Source organism: Impatiens glandulifera, chromosome 2, assembly GCF_907164915.1.
Source record: "Impatiens glandulifera chromosome 2, dImpGla2.1, whole genome shotgun sequence".
Lineage (NCBI taxonomy): Eukaryota > Viridiplantae > Streptophyta > Magnoliopsida > Ericales > Balsaminaceae > Impatiens > Impatiens glandulifera.
The window spans coordinates 56,750,997-56,774,145 of record NC_061863.1 but is presented as its reverse complement, the minus strand read 5'-3'; the positions used below and the strand labels follow the sequence as shown (position 1 = coordinate 56,774,145).

At 27.9% G+C, this 23,149-nt stretch overlaps 1 protein-coding gene across 1 annotated transcript; it reads left to right on the top strand.

The window, feature by feature from the left end:
- Window positions 1-17,199: 17,199 nt before the first annotated feature.
- LOC124927876 (aquaporin TIP1-1-like) lies at window positions 17,200-18,374 on the top strand. Its single transcript, XM_047468369.1, has 3 exons — window positions 17,200-17,373; window positions 17,452-17,702; window positions 17,791-18,374. Exons 1-3 carry the CDS (start codon window positions 17,241-17,243, stop codon window positions 18,166-18,168), a joined length of 762 nt encoding a protein of 253 aa, XP_047324325.1. The 5' UTR covers window positions 17,200-17,240; the 3' UTR covers window positions 18,169-18,374.
- Window positions 18,375-23,149: the final 4,775 nt, after the last annotated feature.

Genomic DNA, 23,149 nt, shown 5'->3' with positions numbered 1-23,149 from the left:
TGTGTAAAATGTGAGAAGAAGAGTTGTGAATTTATACAGAAGAGAAAAAGAAGGAAGGGGACGGAGAGTGTGAAATGAAAATGGAAGCAAAGCGTGTTGGCTATGGCGGCGAATCAGCGGATCGGAAAAGGCGGTTTGTTTGATGCAGTAATAATAATCTTCGAGCTTAAGTTACGCTGACTCAACGTCACCCTCTAAAAGTTCTATTTTAAGAAATTTCATTATAACTATTGTTACAACTAACAACGATATATTTATTAAATTGGGTGTATTTTAAGAAATTTTATTATAACTATTGTTACAACGTTATATTTATTAAATTTGGTGTTCAATTTAAAATATAATTTAGTGTTTAATTTAAAATATTAAATTTGATGTATTTTAAGAAATTTCATTATAACTATTGTTACAATGCTATATTTATTAAATTTGGTGTTGAATTTAAAATATAATATGTTATTAGTCTGGTTGTTTAAAAAGTTATACTTGTTTTTTTTTTTGTTAAGGTTACGAGTTCGAAACATATCTATATTATTTTTAATTTTATTTTTAACCGTTTTAAGTTTGTGGACGGGTCAACCCAGAATTCAACCAAAGTATTCATTTACTCTCACATATATATTCAAATTAACTACCGCTCTTGATCCGGTAATCCGGACACTTACAAAATTATATATATATATATTATTTTTGAATTGATTTGTAAGACTCACTTGTTTTCATTTAGGTAGCCCATTCATAAGCAAGACATGTGATTTATGCGTGTAAAAGGTTTGGTATGTTTTTTTTTTCAAAATTTGCATTTTTTGTTTTTGTCGGTTATATGATTGGTTCTGGTGATTTTTCGATTTGATAGTTTAAAAATTAACAAATATATATAATATAATAAACTAAAAATGAAAAAATTAATTGAAAAACATTCTTATAAATAAAATTATAATAAATATGTAATAAAAAATACTATTTAACTTAATAAATATATATATATATATTAAAATATTAATTAAATTAAAATAAGTTTAAGAAAAAAAATGATAAATATGAATGTGTCAAATTCAAAAAAAAAAATAAAAATAATCATTTATCAATAAACTAGAAAGATATCAAAATCATTCTGACTTGGCAGTAAAAAATTATAAACCCATCAAAAACTTGGTTTAGTCTGATTATAATTATTTTGATCAACATTTTATTTAGACCATTATTAAGACACATTTATTATTAAATTAATTTTTATAGGCCCATTTACCTTTCTTGTAGCCCCATTGTTAGGGTTTTGATTATATCTAATTTTGATTACAACAATATCCCTCAAGGATACCATAATGGTCCAAATATACGTGAAAAATTGAATTATAAATATTCTGAGCAAACTACATGGACTATTACATTCAAGTTTAAAAAGTACACGATATCTATTCTTTATTAGGCTCGTTTTTATAGTAAAAGTATATTTATTGCAATTTCTTAATATTTTGGACATCACAATCTCCTAAACTTAGTCCCGGGATATCATTCGCAGTTTCAGACTCTTCGAGCTAAGATTTAAAAGTGACATATGTAGCACTTTGTTCTCACAAGATTCCAGAGGTGCTTTTCGTGACAATTTGTTCCTACCACCGAGTCAGCTCACTCGGGTACCAAGGGCGGAGCCAGGTACAAGCCGGCCCGGACGGTAGCCCGGGTAGCCCTAAATATCTTGTATGTATTCATCAGCAACGACGATTACTGTCGTTATTGATTATTTTCCGTCGTTAAAAGGCACCGGTGACAGTAAACTTAGTTTATTTTGTTTATTTATTTAATATTACTATAAAACTAGCCCAGATAGACTTTTTTTTATAAAAAATTAGCCCGGATAGAATTCAAATCTTGGCTCTGCGTCTGTTAGGTATAGTACATAAGATAATTATAGTGTATTAACTTGACTTTTAATAGAGTGAGCAACATGTGACATCACATATACGCCGCTGCTTGATCCTCCTCCCCTCAATATCCTATGAGAGACTCTGCATCTGAGAATCGCAACAAGTCAATGCTCAGATCAAGCACAAGCACAGGAAGCTCCTATTCCTTCTTTTATTTCTTCTCTGCATCATCTTTTACATAGGTGATGGAAATCCCAACAAAGAAAAATGAAAACACACCTGCAGATTAGGTTATGTTTCATTATTCATGACTCTCCTTTCTTCTTCAAGGATTGCTACCCTCTTTTTCTTGCAGAGCCTTCAAGAACTGGCTGCAATGCAATATAAAACCATCACAGGTGGCTATATGCAACTGATAAAATAAATATGCTTTGAAAATTTAAAATGAATTATTATTGAACTTTTGAATTAAACAATTACAATACTCTTTAATATAAGATAATTGCAACTAAGAAAACTAACTAATGATAGTTTATCAATTATTTTTCATATTTTATACACTTTCTCTCTATTTGCCTCGACAAATTGTCAATTTGAAAATAACCATTAGAATTAGAATCATTTCGTATTAATTTTCCACATGTAGGAAATTCTCCTTTGCAAAAACACAACATGCTCGAAGAAGAAGTCCTAGGCCCTGATCCACCATCTAAAACCGGCAGAACTGGAAACATGGGCGGTGGGTTACGCCACCTCGGCAATGGTCCAGCCACGAGAAGAGTCTGAAGAAGAGGGCCTGACTCCATGACCGTCTTCAAAAGCCTCCCCTTTTGAGGGAGCGGTTTCCCGTTGGTTGCGCTTTCAATGAATAGTGAAGCTCTATCTACATGAATTGTCTGCATTAACTTGTTATTGGAGGAGTCTATTGGGTAATCGAACTTGGCTGTTCTGTTACTCGATTGATCGAACTTTGGTAGGAGCCTGAAAGAGATCAGATTGGATCTGGCTTCGTCTCTTTCTTTACAAGCAGCCTCAAAGAGATAATGCAATAGCTTCACATTATCATTGCTCTTCCTTAGTTCTTCATTTGCCTCTATTTTGAAAGCTTCCATTTCAATGGTCTTGTCCATTAGCCTCTGTTTCAATTCATCCACAATCTGCCCAATATTAAATTAATACAATAACATGAACTTTATACAACAACGAACTTATAAAAACATTTATTATTTTCAAATGAAAATTAAATAAAGAGAACTAACTACCTCTTGATAATAACTCCATAAAGCTGTTGCATCCTCCATCTTTTCTATCTATCTTTAGTGTTAGTCAAATGGTATATAGTGATCGAATGAGTCATTTATAGAAATTTTAATATGAAAAATAAAAATAAAAAATTTCAAATTATATTCTCTTATATATAGTAATTTATCTTCATCCTTAAACTGCATTAATACACTAATAAATTCATATAAAATATAATATATATATATATATATATATATATATATTACTTATATAGAAATAAGAGTACTATATATATATTCAGTATCTAGTTGAGTATATATAAATTCTCCATACATAATATTTATTCTTTTGAAATGTCAACTTTTGTTATAATATATTAATGTGTTAATTCATTGTAATATAGACTCCACAATTATTTGTATCTTAAAAGTAGATAACATACTTTACAAATACAAAAAAAAAAAAATATTGATAATTTAATGTTATGTGTCTCCAATGACAAATATGCAACAAAAACAAAAAAATATATTATTTTACAAAAAAACAACTTTTTGTCTCACAGAATTGGTTTAGGACAATGAGACCATTTTTTCATACTTAATTTATTTATTTTTATGCTCGAAGGATAATTGAGAAAGTATAATTTCATCATTTTTATATTCATCTAAATTAGTTTTTGAAAAGTTTGAATTGCATTAATATTGACTCAAATATCTCGAATATAGAATAAATTAATTCATACAAATATAAATTGTATAATCGGTTGTCATGGGTCATGAGTTAATCAATATGAATACAACTTGAATAAAATTTCAAATATATATAATTAACAAAAACACTCAAAATTATACATTCAAAATTATGAGAAGAGTTAAGGGTTAAACTTAAAAGCTTATTTTTCTTAACAAGTACACCATGAACATGATTCTTACCCTTCTCTATATTAGGTAAACCACATAGTTTCATGTCTCTTTTTAAACTTGTGATTTTTTTCCACCTATATCACTAAAAAAACATTAATGGGATAATCAGTTCTACAAAACGTAGTATACATATTCAAATTTAAGCATTCCAGCGTATTTTGACATAACTCGCTTTGTATTTGAACAGTTTATGATGCAACAAACGAGTAATATAGCATAATATTACGTGAATTCTTCCTCCCATGACATAGTTTGCTTCTACTAACTATGATGTTGGTGTCTTTCGTTTTGAAATAGTCATGGGATAATACCTCCTTAAGGGATAATACCTCCTTAAGGGATAATACCTCATTAAGTGCGTGCCAACTAAAAAAATAAATTTAGAACTGGATGTTACATGCTAGAAATTTTTGGTAATTAAAAAAGAGTAATGATAATCGGTTCTACAAAACATAGTATACATATTCAAATTTAAGCATTCCAACGTATTTTGACATAACTCGCTTTGTATTTGAACCGTTTATGACGCAACAAACGAGTAATATAGCATAATATTACGTGAATTCTTCCTCCCATGACATAGTTTGCTTCTACTAACTATGATGTTGGTGTCTTTCGTTTTGAAATAGTCATGGGATAATACCTCCTTAAGGGATAATACCTCAAGTGCGTGCCAACTAAAAAATAAAATTAGAATTGAATGTTACATGCTAGAAATTTTTGGTAATTAAAAAAGAGTAATGATATATACAGCTCCCTTATACAGTACATTCGCATAGTATCTACCTCATTTGGAAAGATAGAGAAAATATTTTCTTCTCTCTTTATTTTTTTAAAATATATTTTCTCTTTCTTTTCAAATGAGATAGGTGTTATGCGAAAGTGCTGTATAAGGGTACTGTATACAGGGGCGGAGCCACCCATGGGCTAGGGTGGGCTCCAGCCCCACCTAAATTAAAATCCTAAAAGAAAATTTTTTATATCTATATTTCACATTTGAGTCTCATCTCAGTTGGCTAAGTTATTGAAATGTGAATATGAGGTTAGGTGATCAAACCCTGGCCTCACCTTTAACTTATTTTATTTTATAATAATATATAAATAAGATTTATTTTAAAATTTTATAAGAAAATATAAATTAATATTAATAAACAAGTTAAAATAAAGAATTTGATATCCCTCTTAAGAACTTAACAAATCTCATAGAATTGATGTTGATGTAAGTTCTCTTAAACTTGATCCAACATTACGTATTCCGATATGAAAATATCTTTTTAATCAAAAGGATGAAATTAGACGAGCTTATATCAAGATGGGGTCATGTCAACCTATTAAGGATGAGTACAGGGGCGGAGCCAAGTGCAAGCTGGCCCGGGCTGTAGCCCGGGGAGCCTTATGTATTTCATCAATAACGACGGTAAATTACCGTCGTCATTGGTTATTTTCCGTCGCTAAAAGGTTATTTTTCGTCGCTAAAAAATTATTTTTCGTCGCTAAAAGGCATTGGTGACAGCAAACTATAAAACTAACCCGGATAGATTTTTTTAATGAAAAATTAGCCCGTGTAGTTTTCAAATCCTGGCTTCGCCCCTGGATGAGTACCCGCCGACCAAATTTGGAAATCAAAATCGACGGTTCCAAAATCATTGGTTTAAGAAATTTACTTGGTTATAATACTCTCCTTTGAAAGATGCTGCTTTTTGTTTCCCATGTTTCTTGTTTTAACATAAGTAACCCCAAAAACCTACATTTACAATAGATGGATTCAAATATTGAAAGCGAGTTAATGATGAGGATAGATGCTCTTTTGTTATGCATATAGGATATAATATTTCACCACATAATAGGGCAGTTGAATATCTTGATAATATAATGAATATCCTTGTCATATTGACAAAATACTAAATGCACAGTCTTCAGATTAAAACAAAATAACAGATTACGGTTTACAGCAACTATTGAAATCACTCGGTGGCTCACTTTGCAAGCGTGTGCATTGAGAGGGCATGACGAGTTTCCATCTTCTAATAATCGTGAAAATTTTATTGAAAAAAAAGCGAAACATAGAAAGTTAAATCTGAGATGCAAGTTGGAGTCAGCTCCAGGTAATTTTTCATCCTAGCTCCGCCCCTGACTGTATATATCATTACTCATTAAAAAAAGCACATTATATTTTTATTCACATTATCAAAAGATTAAAATGTGCTAATTTGATTGGTTAAAATGAAGATATAATGAGAAGAGAAAAAAAGTAGTGAGAAATAGTATAGCATATTTTAAAATTGGTATTGTATTTCAATTTAGATTATTATTATTATTTTTTTTTTTTGGTTAAAGGTAAGTTGAAAATAATTATTTTAAGTACGACATATATAAATTAGTTTTTGGATCATAATTTAGTTTATTGTGTAATTTTTTCTTTTGTTTGATATAATTTTTTTTTGTGTATTATTATTTGATTTATGGTTTCATAAAAAGGATTAATTTTTTTAATTTTAATTCAAAATATTTTCTAAATTATTATATTTTTGACAAAAATAAATATAAAAATAGGATTATGATTAGAATAATAAATTATTATACAAAATATGCTTATCAACTATTTCTCTAATCATTGAAGTTCAATAGAGATTAATAAGAAGTTCAACTAGGGATGGATGATCTATATATCTTTTCATCATTAAATTTTAATTATTTTTATATTTTATAAAGATAAGGCTACATCGTCAACATGTGAGCTTGTTTGATTTTGGGGTTTTCAGGATTTGTATGAATTTAAAATAAAAAATATTCAAACTCTTTATATTTCTTTTCATTCTTTCAATTACTAAGATATAAGATTACTTAATTTTATTCAATTTATAATTTTAAATAACCGTGATTATATAATAAATGTTTACATTTATTTTAGTGAATAATGTATTACACATAAATAAAATTAAACATATTTAAAAGTTTAATATAATAAAAAAATATAATTTTAAATACATTATCCTTACTATCAAATTTATCTCATTACAGGGAATAAACCGACTTAATTTATTTATATTATGTAAACAATTAACTTTTTTTATTTTAATATTCCTTTTCCTTCCAAAAGCCAACTTTTACAAAGTGAAATGCCCTTTTTGACCTTTTTTTTAACCTTTCGGCGCCTTCCGACATGTTTGAGGGTAAATAAAAGGATTGTAATTAAAGTTTTGTTGACTAATAAAAGAAAATTAACTTTGAATCTATGTCTCCATGAATGTTTTAGCAATTAATCATTTTTTTATTGCAAGTTGAATGTAAGACTGAAGAGGTATGATTGTTAATATGTACAATTTGACAATTATCACTTCAAACTAAGCAATTCAAATATGATAAAATAAATATATATAAACAATCAAAAATATTCAATCATAATCATAATTACAAATTAATAATCATCCTTCTAACAACAAAGATCTCAACAAATAATATTTACGATAATATCGATCCATAATCATAAGCAGTATTATCTTCTTCTTCCTCCTCACAGGGTTGAAGATCCGGAATTATAGAACTGAATAAAATATATATAAAAAAAACTCAATTTTTTTTGAAATTTTCAATTAAGCACTAGTGTTATAAGATTTGATTATTTAATTACCTCCATCATCAGGATACTCAGGTCATCAGGAATAGGAGTGCCAGGTTGGATTTGTTCTTCTATATGTTGTTGGTTATACAACAAATGATCGGTTTGGATCCCTTCTTTTTCTTCATAAGTATTACCTCCTCCCGTATGTAACATTTTATCACCGAGGCGTGGATCGTGAAAACCTGTCATGTTTCCCGAACTCGATGCCATAGAATTTGTCTGAATATTGATTGGAGGGGGTTGACTAATAGTAACTTGAAGATTAGGATCTGCATATGAATTGAGATATGGTTGATGAATTCCAATATAATTATTGAAAGTTGAATTAGGAACATTCCCCAAAACTGCATATCTAGAATCAATGCTTGGAATGAATGAATGGTTTGGAATATTGTTTGGCGGGTTGAAACCGAATGATCTATTAAAGGGTGAAGGATTTGGTGCAAAGACGGTAGGTTGATGGAAGTAGTTTCCATATGAGGATGACAGTTGTTGGTTTTGTTGGATCAAAAATTGATTTTGTTGGATCAAACGCTGATTTTGGTTTGAGTTGAATGGTACTTCATTGATCTTCACAACGTTGTTAATGTCATGTCTCGTCGATATTTGATCTTGAACAACTCTATTTGTTTCCTTTGTTACTCTTTTTTTATCTTTCTTCACCCCTTTTCTGTATTTCTGATCAACAATAAAAAAAAAATATATATTTAAAGAATAAACAAAAATAAATTTTTTCATGAAACAATATTGATGAGGGTAATGAAGACTTAATATGTAAGACTTTATTAATGGTTTTTTTATATCAATTTACCTGCAAGTGGCTAGCAACATTTTCGCGACTCAAATTCGGTTCATTCATCATCTCGAGTATTTTTTTTGGAATTGCATCTGCCAAACATTATACCAACAGTAAATATAGAATTTAGCTACAAAATGTATTAATAGTGAGAATTTGATTAATGATTATACTTACCCGGACCAAGTTTTTCAATAGCATCCATGAACTTATGATGTAACTCATTCGACCAACTAACTCTCGGTTTCTTGGGAGGACACGATTCTTCATCAACTACTACAGGTTGAGCAAAAGGTATTGTTTTCGTTGCGAAATTATTATTATCAAAATCTTCGACTCTTGTTATTGTCAACTTGGAATGATTAGGATTAAACATATTTTTTCTCACAACATGCTGCCATATGTTTTTCAGTTCCTCCATTCGAACAGGTTTTACCAAATAGTCTCGAGCTCCATGTCGCACTCCTTTCATTACCAATTCTATATCGTCGGATGCAGATATCACTGCACAAATAAAAAAGAAAAGTAAATTCATGTTTAAAAAGAAAATATATATATTTGAGAACTAACTAGCTTACTTATAACAGGAATATCCATTTCAAGATTTATAATTTCCAATAGCCGAAAACCATCCATTTCATTCATCTCTACGTCTGTAATGACAATATCGAATAATTCTTCTTTCTTTCTCAATATTTCTAGAGCTTCGGTTGGCCTTGATGTTGCTTTTACTACAAGTCAATTGATACAAACACAATTACATGTTTTTAACTATTAATTCACGCGTTTGAAAGAAAAAAAATATTTACTACTTACCTTTATATCTGCATTCTTCTAGAGATGCAGAAAGAATATTGAGATAAGCGATATTCTCATCGACGATGAGCACCTTCAATTTTTCTAAAAATCTGTATTTGTCTTCATTGGTAGCAGTATTATTCGACGTCATTGTATTTTGATCCATCTTTTTAAGAAAGTCGAACAAGTAATATAAGTTACCTATGAAAGTATTGTATATATAGGTTCTTGAAAAAAAGTGAATTTTGCTAGTTTTTTATTATATGGAAAGTTTAATGAAATATAGAAGTAGAATTTAGGAAAATTCCAAAATTAATAAACTTTAATTCTTAATTAAGATTTAACCGAATATATTTTACTAATTTGAATTTGTAGTCCAATTAATTATATAGGCCGGGCCCAACAAATCTAGGGCTTTCTATAATCTATAAAACCCGCTCAGACTACAATTTTATGTCTTCCCCGTTCCAATTTCCGCTCCTGTTAAACTAGTTTAACTAGTATCTTTACTTTTTTTTTTCCAAAAAAAAACATATCTTTAATTACCTTCCAAACAAATCTTAATAATGTTATTATATTTTAATTATCAGTATGGTAGATACAAAATAATAAGATTTTAGTATTGTATCATATATCGTGTCTACAAATATAATTGGAATAGATTTTAATATATAAAAAATAAATTCCTATTTTAACATATATGTTTTACCTTTAGAACAAATCTTAATAATATTATTGGCAATGAAAATGGACTTGATGGCTTCAATCATTTGAAACAAATGAAAAACACATAACTAATCTCTAGTACAATAATTGGCACCATTCATTTGCAGCTTCAATCGGAAACGATCTAAAATATTAGACAAAAGACTAAACATGGATTATCTCATATTCTCATTCTAAAAAGATCCTTCTAAGAGTGGTTTGTTTCCAAATCTAAAAAAAAAACTTTTTAATTGCTAACCATGCACGATAAGGACGATTAATTGATATTATGATACAGGGTAAGTCGATATGATATGTCGTGATTTTTTTATCAATACAGTATACTTTACCGAAATCTCGGTACAATAGTTTTGTTTGGACTTACAACTATGAAAAATGTCTAATAGTGATTCAAGTTTACTTTAATTCATTAAGGGTAATATAGTATTTTAAAGGATTATGTTATATTCCTAATAATTCTAATATTTAAAAAACGATAACCGTCATTAAGAAAAAGAAGTTAAAAATTAAAAAAAGAGATAAAGAGAAAATCTAGCAGCATATTTTTGTCTACAGTATTGGAGATTCAAACGGAGTCTGATTGCGCTGAGATTTTGTCGAGAGGTTGGTAACTCATTTCCAACGGTCGGGTCAAGGTTTGGACGTCTCGAAATTTATTTTCTAGGGCTTAAAGTTTCTGCCTAGTTTAAGTTTTATTTGACTTGTTTGAGACCAAAAAGTTTGTATCTTTTTTGGTTATGTCTTTTTATCTTTTTGCGGTATTAAAAGGTTGTTATACCTTGATTGTATTCCCGACATCTGATTATAGTGAAATTTGAATTGGACGTAAGGTCTTGTAGTTTTTACTCCTTGATTTGAGGAGGTTTTCCACATAAAATACATTATTGTGTGTTCATTGTATCATTTACTTCCGTTTATACTTGTGTTTTATTTGCTCCTAAGTCTTTCAATCAAGTAGGAAATCGAATATATGTTTTTCCCAACAAGTACAAATAATATACCGATTTTACCGAAAATTGACGATATAATACGATTTTGGTACAGTATCGGTATTATATCATCACACAAAGGTCTTCTAATGAAATTGATAGTTGACATAATATACTAAAATATCACGAGTTTGGTTCTCACTAAAAGCATTTTGAATGGAAACAGAAGTCATTAATATGGGGTGTGAATTTAGGGGTGTAAACGAGTCGAGCCGAGCTCGAACTAGTCCTGACTCGAGTTTGGCTCGACTCGTTTTTTATTGACTCGGCTCAAGCTCGAACTCGATCGAGCTTTTAATATTAAGTTCGAACTCGGCTCGATCATATAATCATAGGCTCGAGTGCAGTTCGAAAGGCTCGAAAGACTCGAATTTAATATATTTATATTAATTTCTTATATTAAAAAAATTAACTAAACAAGATTTATGTTTTATTGGAGCGAAATTTAGAGCTTCGAAATGAGATATAAGTTTGTTGAAGAAGTATCAATTGGCAGTCAATTGAGTCTTCTTGCAAAATAGTTGTGAAAGTCGTCTATTATAATTGAGATAAATTTGAAAACATATTAGACTCCATTATATTTATTTTGAAAAATAAAATACTTTATAATGAAATAAAAAAATTATATCTTATAAAATATAATATAATGAGATTGCATACATTAAATAATATTACAATATAATTATTTTTTTTTTTGATTTTTAAAAATTATGTTTCTGTAATTAAATTAATATCAAATCTATTTATTTCCTTATAAGTATTATATAATATATATTTTTTAATTTACAAATATTATTCTCCTGATATACCAAAATATTGAAAATCTCATACCTTTTACATACCAATAATTTTGGTATCGGTATTCTAAGTAATAAGTCCATAAATAGTCTTATGGGTGTTTCAAATTTTGATTAAAAAATAAAATATAATAAAAAAAATTATATGATTAGGCTCAAAAAAGTTCGACGAGCCACCAAACGAGTCTTACCTAAGCTCGAATTCTCATCGAATCTTAAACGAGTTGACTCGAGCTCGGCTTGAATTCGATTTTAACCGAACTCGAATCGAGCTTTGAACGACGGCTCACGAGCGACTCGTAAGAGACTCGACTCATTTACACCCTTAGGTGTGATGCTTGTTTTCCTTAATTAAAAATAAAGTATACCGTTCCTATCGAATAATATTAATGTTAATTATATTTTAATTTAAATTTAACAAATTAAATTTCTATAATTAAACTAGTATAAACAAATAAGTAAGAAAATAAATTTATTAAGAATAAAGAGAAATAATATATATTGTTACCGTTAGAGCTTCAAATTTATTCAGAAAAATAAATAAATAAATGTATTAATATATGTAATGACTTAATTTTGCTGAAAATTTTATAATATCATCCTTAATTTAATTCTTTAATTTAATTCTTGAAATAGAAATTAAAACTTAATTATTTATAAGTATTATATATATAATATATATTTATCAATACATTAAAATTTTAAAATTTAAACACTCAAGGTATATGTTTGGTTGGTGGTACGAAGGGTACTCCATTATAAACTATACTAATAGTGTTTTAATAAGTGTTTTTTTACATTTTTACTATTGATATAAATTTATACTCTTGTATATTTTCTGTATCATATAAAATAATAACTAGTCCCCTAAATACAACACTCTTCTTATATCATTTAATTTTTATTTTTTCATTATACTTTTTATTAATACTATATAATTATATAATATATTAAATATATTTTATTTAATTTTAATAATAATATTATTATTATATATAATCATTTTTAATATTGATATTTTTTAAATAATTTAATATTTAAATTAAAAAATATTTATTTATTTTTATAACGATAATTTTATTAATTATTATTTTCTATATTTACTTATATTATAAATAATATTTTTATTTTATTACAATTATTAATATATTTAAATTAAATAAACATAATTTATTTTATATTATAATTAATTTTTTATATGTTAATTAAATTTACATTAATTATTAAATAATTATAATAATTTATAATAATAAACAATATTATTTATAATATAAATAAATATAAAATAATAATAATAATTAACATTTTAAATTAATATTTATACAACTTGTACTACATTCTTATACTATATACCAAACACAAAATTATAAACCATATACAACTTATACCATTTCTTATAATTCATACCAAACATATATAACCTATATAATTTATATTACTCTATATTATTTGTACCTCGTTACAATTTATACTTATATACAACTTATACCCTATATAATTTATACCACGTACCAAACGCTACCTTATTGTACCAAGAGACGGATCTATGTAGGGGTTCGAGTAGGCTGAACCCTATCCCAATTTTTTTTATGGTTAAAATGTAAAATTACCCCCTAATTTTTTTTAAAAAAATAATATAATTCACTATTTTGTGTATCTAATTATTAAAAAATAACGGTAAAATTTACCTTTATTTATTCGTTTTATCCAAAAAAAATTCGTTATTTATTTAAGCCCAACCCTAAAAAAAATTAATTCTACCACCGAATCCTGGGTCTGTCCCTAATTGTACCGATAATTTTGGTATCCGTATCATCTTCACCATTTTTTTCAGTATACTGAAAAAATAAATATACAGTACAATATTTTTTATATATTAAAAATATCGGTAATTTTCTGAATATATATATATATATATTTTTTGTTTATTAATTTTGACGATAAATATTATTAAAGAAATCTTTTAACAATTTAAAATTTTAAAAATTGAATAAGATTAAGATCCCACTCTTTGGAAAGCGTAGATGGAAAAACTTGCTGAAAATTTTGTAGGTTGCTTGATCAAATTAAAGGATCTTATAAAAAAAAATTGATCGCAAAACAAGTAATCAAATATTAAATTCTCTTATATACAAAAATAAATTCACAAATATAAAATTAAATGATTTTATCCTTTAAAAAGAAAATATGTGTAAAAACCTTATTGGTCTCCATTCCCCTCTAAATTATCTCATAATTAATTATAAAGCTTCTTTTTTATCATGATTGAATTGTGTGGGGAAAGATTTTTCTTTCCAATTTCGGCAATCCATTATTAATTTCAAATTAAAATTTTAAAAGCTGTTGATGGAAAACAATATTATTATTAACTTTATTAAATAGCTAGTGATCCCTAGCTTAATTATAATTTATTATAAACTCAACAAATATAGATAATTAAGTCCTTTCCGATCTTGTCTCTAATTTGATTAGTTGGACAGCCTAATGATCCGCCGTCCAAATTAAAATAATTAAGTAGATAACTTAATTAAATCCTAGTTGGCTTGATCCTATTGATAAGAAATGGAATTTGAAATTAATGCTTTTCAATAATATTGTAACTTTTTTTAAGGATAGAATTACACTTTTTATTACAATCCTTAATTTTTTGCAAAGTTCACAATTAATGGTGAAATTTTTTAACGAAAATATTTGCTCAATTGATCAAGTTATGATCTAAATATATAATTATAAATTTCACTACACAAATCAAATAAAACTAAATACTACCCATGTGACCATGTCTAGCAATTCTTCATCTACTTCTTATCATGTCTAATAATTAAACATCGAGATCACATTTCTTATTTAATTGGAATATGCTTCATCAAGTTTTGCGCATCTCTTCGGGATACAAATTTTATTAGTACTAGCGACATTCCCAATGTTACGGTCGTTCTTCATCGAATCTGTGGACATGGTATTAACATTATTGTGATTGTTTTTAGTTTATTAGAAACAGTTGAATATGAACATACAATGATTTGATAAATCAAACATTCTTTTAAGTTAATCTTTAAGATTAACTACCACAATTAATTCATAGAATATATGGAAAAATTGAAAAACAAGTTAAGTTAAGTAATCTTTAATTTATAACAGTGTACTTCAATAATGATATATATATATATATAAGCACATTACTTCAAGTTAATTTTGATTAAACTAAGATAAACACAGGTGTATTTAACAATTAACAAACATATATATTCGTGGACAATATAAATAAGATAAAAAAAAATAGATTAAACTTCATTCTAGCTAGGCTCAGATTTAAGAAATCAATTATTAAATCATCGGGATTAATAAAGACATTGATGAGGTGTATTTGTTGTATTTAATAGAATTCTATAAGAATTTAATTAAGTCCACTCAACCCCCACCATTACCTAATACATATATATTAAAAACAGCTTGTCAAATGGATTATTTTTTAGTTTTCAAATCGTTTGTAACAGCCAATTAATTATTGCCACCTAATCCACATTTCATTATTCATTTCAATTAATTAACTAATGGGACTGAGTTTGCTAGTACTGAGACAAACTTATTTTTGTTAAATTAGTTATATTTGTATTTAATCAAATGTCAAATTTATTTTCACAAGTTTTTAATCTGTGGCTATATGTTATATATGTAATTAAAGTGATAAAAATAAGTAATGTTGAGGATTACTGTTTTTAAATAAACTAAGTAATCAAGAACTATTCAAATTAAACTTCATAGAAAGTTAAACAATTTTAGTCAAATTAGTCTCGTTTCAATCTTTTACAAGACATCTTATTTTTATAGAGTCAACTTAATTATCCAGACGTACAATCTTTTCATGTGTTTCTTTCTTTTACAGATGTATGGATTCAACTTAATTAGTTAAATAATAAGTGATGATTATGACTTTGTTAATTTGAATATTGAAATATAATTGCAATTAGATCTTGAAGGTTATACTAGTTTCTCGTTAGTTTTGAGTACGTTATTTGGTGAAGTTGTCGTTATAATTTGCTAGAACGACGCATCAACAAGTAAGTGATCATATTTTGTTGCATTCATGCAAGTTAGAACTAATTTTGATTCAAATATTTGATTTTAATAGTCTTCTTGACTTGATTAAGGATGAGTTTACATAAACTATTTCATGAAATATAAATGTTTGAGATGATCAAATGCCTAAATAATATTTTAGTATTGTGCATTAATGTTTGTGTGAGTAAAAAGAATTTATGGGACTCCATTCAATATGATTATTTTTTATCAAGCATAATTCTTCGAAGGATTGAATTTGATTAATGATGGGACATAATAAAAAGATAACATTTAGCTATTATCAAATGTCAATTGTTTTATGATGAAATGGAGTTACTATATATGCACATTCTCAATCCTTCAAAATTTTGGGAAACGCAAATTTTGATAGAGTAATACGAGACCATCTATTCATCTAATAAAAAAATATTAGTCATATAATGTCATAACTTTGTCAATCTGCAATTAGAATCTCAGATCTCTTTAATTAGTTGGAGTTTCAGTGTACTTTTTTAGAATTAAAACGTTGTTGTTTTAACTTGAACATTTTTTTTTCTTTCTTTATGATTTTGATAAGTGGATCAATATTTTTAAATGAATCATTGTTACAAATAATTAAAGAGTAATACTAATGTTTACACATGTTTTATTTGAAAAATTATGAGTTATTTAAAAACAAATAAGTGAAGTGAAATTGAATTTGAACAAATAAATATTATTAAATTTGTTAATATAGAAATACTTAAAGTATAATTCAAAACATTATTTTATCTAAATCAATATTTAAAATAAAATAGTTTTTAAATAAATTAATTTTTTTTCAAAACTCAATTTTTTTTTTTATTTTTTTTTAGAATGATGAGTTCCGCTCCTCCTATAGAGTGCGACTAATCTCGCGGGTTAAACACATAGTCCGCAAACACACTTAGCTATTTAACTAGGCGCATAACTTAACGTCGGATAGGTTCGAACCCATGACCTCAAGGAGGGGAGGCCGGTAATATTCATCTCCTATGTGAGTTTTCAAATCTCCGTGTCTCATCCAATGAAAAACTGGCCGTTTGTTTTGATTGGCACAGTCTGATGGTGAGAATTGAGTTTTGTCATCCTCAATTAAGATGAAATAATTAAATTTGCTCCTATTACAAAGATTAGAGGCTTTTATGGCCTTTATTTTTGAATAAGAAATATTATATAAATAAATAAATAGATTAAGTGATTGTGGACCCCATTTTGGGCGGTGATATCATATGGGTGGTTAGTCCTAGAGCGGAAGCAATTAGGAGTGTGGAGCATCAAATCAAAGTAGTATATATATGGGTCTCTCTCAGTCATCCAATATTGTGAAAACAAGAAGCAAAATCAACAATCTTTTTAGCATCTTTCAATTTCCTTTCTTTTTTGAAAATCGAAAATGCCCATCTCCAGAATCGCAGTTGGGTCTCCGGCAGAGGCCAGCCACCCCGATGCATTGAAAGCTGGCCTTGCAGAGTTCATTTCCACCCTCATCTTTGTTTTTGCCGGCCAAGGCTCTGGCATGGCTTTCAGTAAGTCATCATATATATTCATTTTAGAGACTAATTAATTAATTAATTATTAATGGGTTCAAAATTATAAATAAATAGATAAACTGACCGACGATGGGTCAACGACACCTGCCGGACTAGTGGCGGCGGCCATTGCCCATGCCTTCGCATTATTTGTGGCGGTTTCGGTCGGAGCAAACATCTCCGGTGGACACGTTAACCCAGCTGTTACTTTTGGAGCATTCATCGGAGGTCACATCACTTTGGCTAGAAGTATTCTTTACTGGATTGCCCAATTACTTGGATCCGTAGTTGCTTGCCTTCTTCTTAAGTTCTCCACCGGCGGATTGGTACCTAACATTTTATTCATTCATTCCCAATTCTAACTTTTATTTATTTATTTATACTAACATATATGCATGAATCATGATATTGCAGACCACCTCTGCTTTCGGCCTATCATCAGGAGTTTCCGAATGGAACGCGGTTGTGTTCGAGATTGTGATGACATTCGGTCTCGTCTACACCGTTTACGCCACCGCCATCGACCCCAAGAAGGGAAGCATTGGCACCATTGCCCCCATTGCCATCGGTTTCATCGTCGGTGCTAACATCTTGGCTGGCGGTGCCTTTGACGGTGCCTCAATGAACCCTGCTGTGGCTTTCGGCCCAGCTGTGGTTAGCTGGACCTGGACTAGCCACTGGGTCTACTGGCTCGGACCATTTGCCGGTGCCGCTATTGCGGCTGTTATTTATGAGGTTATCTTCATCGGGGTCCACACCCACGAGCAACTCCCTTCCACAGCCGATTACTAAATTATGCCCCCAAATTTAATAAAGAGGAAACGATCATGGTCATTTGGGAATTGGGATCAGAAATGGGTTGTTGAGTTTGTTGGTTCATGTGTTTTTCTAAGAATTTGGTTTCGTTCGTTGTTTGTTTTTCAATTAATGTCTCCATCTCTATGATCTGTCTTCTTGTTCTTCTTTTAATCAATGGAATCAATCAATTGATAATCATGGTTTAGTATATTTGCTCATTTCCAAATTTATGCCTCTCAAAGTTTTTATTTTTTTTTAAAGTGATTCGGGTGTAAAGACTATAATCCAATAAATGATAATGATAAGATAACTCAAAACGTAAATTATATTACACATGCTGGAAGTTTTAAAAAAACTTCTTCTTTACTATTAATTTGACAAAATGTTACATCATTCTAACATGCCAAAACTTTGGATCTCATCTATTTTCTTACAAATTAAAAGTTGTAATGAATGGGGGTGGGGAGAATATCTTAGGTCACTACACTAGTGGGACCACTCTAATTTGGAAGACAACTTATTATTTAAGTAATTTATGAACATTTCATAAGTAATAATCTAAAAATTAATACTAGTTTACTTCATTACTTATTTACCAAATATCCACATTATTTAAAAAAATATTCATAATTGTAGGTAGATGGATCAGAATAAATTTGTAGTAATAGATTCATAATTAGAGTATTAGACATATGTGCAATTCAATTTTCATTGTAATCAACCTAATTGAAATGAAGGGTTATGCAATTAATTGATGTATACTCAAAGTAACTTAACCCAAATACATGACTCTTTTTTCTTATGAAATAAACCTTCTTTAAAATAATAATAATAATCATACAATTTTACATTTTTTAAGGTAAAACTAGTAGTTAATTAACACTAGTTACTAAGTTATTTTTTTATGACAAAATAGTATATTCAAATAAAAAGATGGATTTGAAGAAAATAAAAGGAAAAAATAATAATACGTAGTTTAAAAGTATGATAGAATTATTTGGATGGTTTCGACCTAGTATAGTACATATGTAAATTCGTCTCTGGTTACATTTAGACACGTGATACACCACTTATAATTATTGGTTTATCTTCTATGTCAGCCCGTTTTTAATTAAAATATTCTTATAAGATTGATAGATAGATATAGGAAGTTAAATATAACTATGAAACCTCAATTAATAAAAGAAATGGAAAAAATAAAACTATTCAAAAGAATTAGAAAATAATAAGTATTTAAAGTTTAAGTAGTCTTTTTATTGTTTGTCCAAAATTTAGGACATTTTGTCCTTTTATTCTTAGTTGGATCATGGATGTAATTAAGGATAACCTAATTTTATATTTTTCTGTAATAAAAATTCTCAAATAACTCAGACATCAAACAAACCCTAAGGAATCTCCAAGATATTCGGTATGAAATGATTTAGGGTGGCCGTCGCACGTCTTTAGCCGGTGACCCCACAGGTTTCATCGTCTTATTTTGGACGGCCCATATCATTTTCAGGACACGTGGCAATCATAGATTAGTTTGGAGGCCCGCCCACGGCCCATCCACCTCATAGACGATGAGAGCTCCAAGTTGGCATACACGTTTTTTAAAATAATCTGGTTTAGTTTTGGACTTATTTATATTTTTTTAAAACATGTTTATTTGTTACAGTCACTTTTAAGTCGAATGAAATATGAGTAATGATGTCGTATCATAAAATGTGTCGAAATTTTACTTTAAATCGTGCATGTCAAATAAAATTATTTTCAAATAATCTAAGAATTATTTAAATAAAAATGATTTTAATCCATATTAAAACATTATAAATCTCAACTTTGTCTGCTGATAATTAAAATATTTTTATCAAGAAAATATAGAAATCTAGTAAACAAAATTTTAAATTTGTTAGATGAATTTTTTATTATATTTATATCTAAAAAAAATAGTTATAAAACCTTAAATTAAAACCAAAATAAATGTTTTCATTTGATTAATATTTTTAATTATTAATTTTAATTAAATTAAGATTTTCGGACTCCCAATAATAAGTTTTGTGAAGTACAGAAATAAATCACGATTTAAAGACAAATAATAATCTAAAGGACAAAAATCATTGCAATCCTACCGGCCGTCTTCTCTGACCAGTAATCTTCATTTTCCGGTGCCAAACTTTTGTTTGTGGGCCAAGACAACTCATAGTAATAATAATTTAAATGACAAAGAATAATGTTTAAAAAAAATTAAAAATTAACGAATTAAATTTCCACTTTTAATGTATTAAATTGTAATTTTAGATCATATGACTAAGATCATCATAATTTTTTTAATTCTAATAAAATTAAAATAAAAATAAATCAAATTAGAAAGTACGTTAGGGGTTAATAAATGTACACTAGTTTGTTTTATTTTTTGTGTGAAATTTTTTTTCTTTCAATTTTTAAAGAGTTTAAGAATAAATACTTTCGTAAAGACAAATACATTTATACTCTTTATTTTACATGAAGTCTGTTATTATATTTTTAAACCGTAATATGAAAGAAAAAGAATCCCAAATGTCAAACTGTAGAGCACCATAGTAACAATTGAAAATAAATAAATAAATAATGCTAAGAGAGCTGAAATTTTACCTAAAAGAATAACGGTTTCATCTTCGATTCCTACTAAAAACATTTTTTAGTTAAAATGATATCGTGCAATCGTCTTAAAATAGTAAAATTTCTTTTATTTTAAAATAATAAATGAATAATTTATATATATAGTCCAATATATTAGCGAATATATAAACCTGGTAGTTAGTAGAGGTGTAAGCGGATCAGTTCGGCCGTTTTTTAACCGAAAAAATCATCTAAATCGTTAGTGTCTGTTTTTTAAAATTTTCATCCGTCGATTTGGTTTGGTCAAGTATAAAATGTGTTCGATCGGTTTATTAGCTTAATCGTTGAAAAAATAATAAATATTTATTATAATAAACTAAAGAACGAGAAATTATATATATAATAATAATAATAAAGAATTACTAGGATTCATTGAGTAATGTTCGAGTCTTTAAGTAGTAGTTGCTTATGAAAAGTTTGAATTGATGCGGCTGATATGATATGCCTACATATTTTGGTTACTATCCCAATTATTTTTTGGTGGAGAATATAGTTGGAGAGAAATCGTCGAACTTTCAATGATCGTAGTCGTCCGATGCATATATTTCATAATACTATTATTATGATGTTTTATGAGATTTGTTCAAAAAAATCAATAGAGTCTGTCGGGAATTAATTGTTCTTTTTGAAAATTTACGAGCTCGATAACTTATTAAGTACTGTTTTTTATTTTTATGTCATAATTTGTAGTTGTGCTTAAACGATTTTTTATTTTTATTTTAATACACATGACCTTTTTTTAAAATATATATATATATATATATATATATAAAATAAATTAGGTAATAAAACAACCTTTTAACTTAAAATATTTAAAATATTAGTTATATCAAAATTAGTTTAAAAATATAAAAAAATTATAAAATAATAAATATACTTGTCATGATTTAAAAAAAAAAACAATTTGTGTATTTATCATTTATCAATAAAAATACATATATTTAATATATATATATATATATATATATATATATATATATATATATATATATATATATATATATATATATATATAAATTGATGGTCAAATTATAAACCGATTCGAACTCGGTCTACAGTTTTTTGTCGGGTTCGATTTTTTTCCCTTTTTTTGCTTACAATAGTAAATTATGTATGTTGGAACAGGTAGATTTTTATTTTCATTTTCATTTTATATTATTTATATTTAAAAAAATTAATATAATTAAATATTTCATATACTTTTACCAATTATATAAATTTATTCATTAACAAAAAAAAAATATTAAATTTTATTTAAAAAATATATTTTTTATTTATTATATATTAATTTTAAAAAAAATTATATAAAAAATATTCACCTTCTCAAATTCTCAAAAGAGTAAAAACACTTATCATGAATGAAGGGAAATTTAACGAAATAGTGATTGGGGTTAAATGGTGTTGGTTGCGAGACGTAATTGGATGCTATATGAAAAGTCTACAATGCCACGTGAAAAGTCTACAATCGCAAGAGGTAAGATAATTCCTGTTGCGTCTCACAACCGGCATTCGCGAGACGCAAAAAAAAATAATTGTGTCTCGCGATTATCGATTGCGTCTTGCGAAGGTAGTGAGATACAACCGCAACCCGGGTAATAAGAAAAAAAAAAAAAAGTGATAGCATTTAATTTTATAAGCCGGTGAAAAACTCATTTAGCCCATCCTTAATGTCATTTCCTCAAATTTCCCGAATCTTGATAGTGATTAGTGTTTTTCTACCATAGTGAATGGCAGTGTCGCTCGAGAATCCATTCCATCATCTATCATTTGGAAATTCTCCAGGACTGACAAACCAAGGTAATGGATTGAGCTCGCAAAATGGCGGAAATCATGGGAACGATTCGCCTTCCATGAATTCGGAGGTTAGTGATCATGAATCCTTCATTTTCATCTCAAAAGTTAATCAACATTTCATTCGAGCTCTCGTCCTTCATATTAGTAATAATCGCTCTTCCCTAATTAATCAAATAACCTAACCTAAAGTAGATAGATTACAAAGAAATTAAGAGAATCCCTGCCGCTCAATTATACAGTGTTTCCACTTTGGCCCCCTCCCATTATTGTTGGTTTAGATTCTAGTAAAAGAATAATATGGTCTACAATCTGCATAACCTATTTTTCAAAACTGTGGGCTGGAAGAAGAAATATAAAACAGAGTAAGATTTTGATAGCTTTCTCTTTATTGACTAATTAGTTCTGAAGGTGAAATAAGAAAAACTTTGTTAGAGCTGTAGAGTATTTGGCTGTGCTAAGATTCTTGATCCAAACACAATGAAAACCACTTAATCTGTGTGGCTTAAGAAGGTCCACGAGTTGGAAATCATATTTTACAAAA

What these genes read in the sequence shown, in the direction of transcription:
- LOC124927876 (XM_047468369.1), top strand. Translation starts at nt 17,241, where the DNA reads ATGCCCATCTCCAGAATCGCAGTTGGGTCTCCGGCAGAGGCCAGCCAC. An exon ending in AGGCTCTGGCATGGCTTTCA is followed by an intron (nt 17,374 to 17,451) that starts GTAAGTCATCAT and finishes ATAAATAAATAG; the next exon opens with ATAAACTGACCGACGATGGG. An exon ending in AGTTCTCCACCGGCGGATTG is followed by an intron (nt 17,703 to 17,790) that starts GTACCTAACATT and finishes ATGATATTGCAG; the next exon opens with ACCACCTCTGCTTTCGGCCT.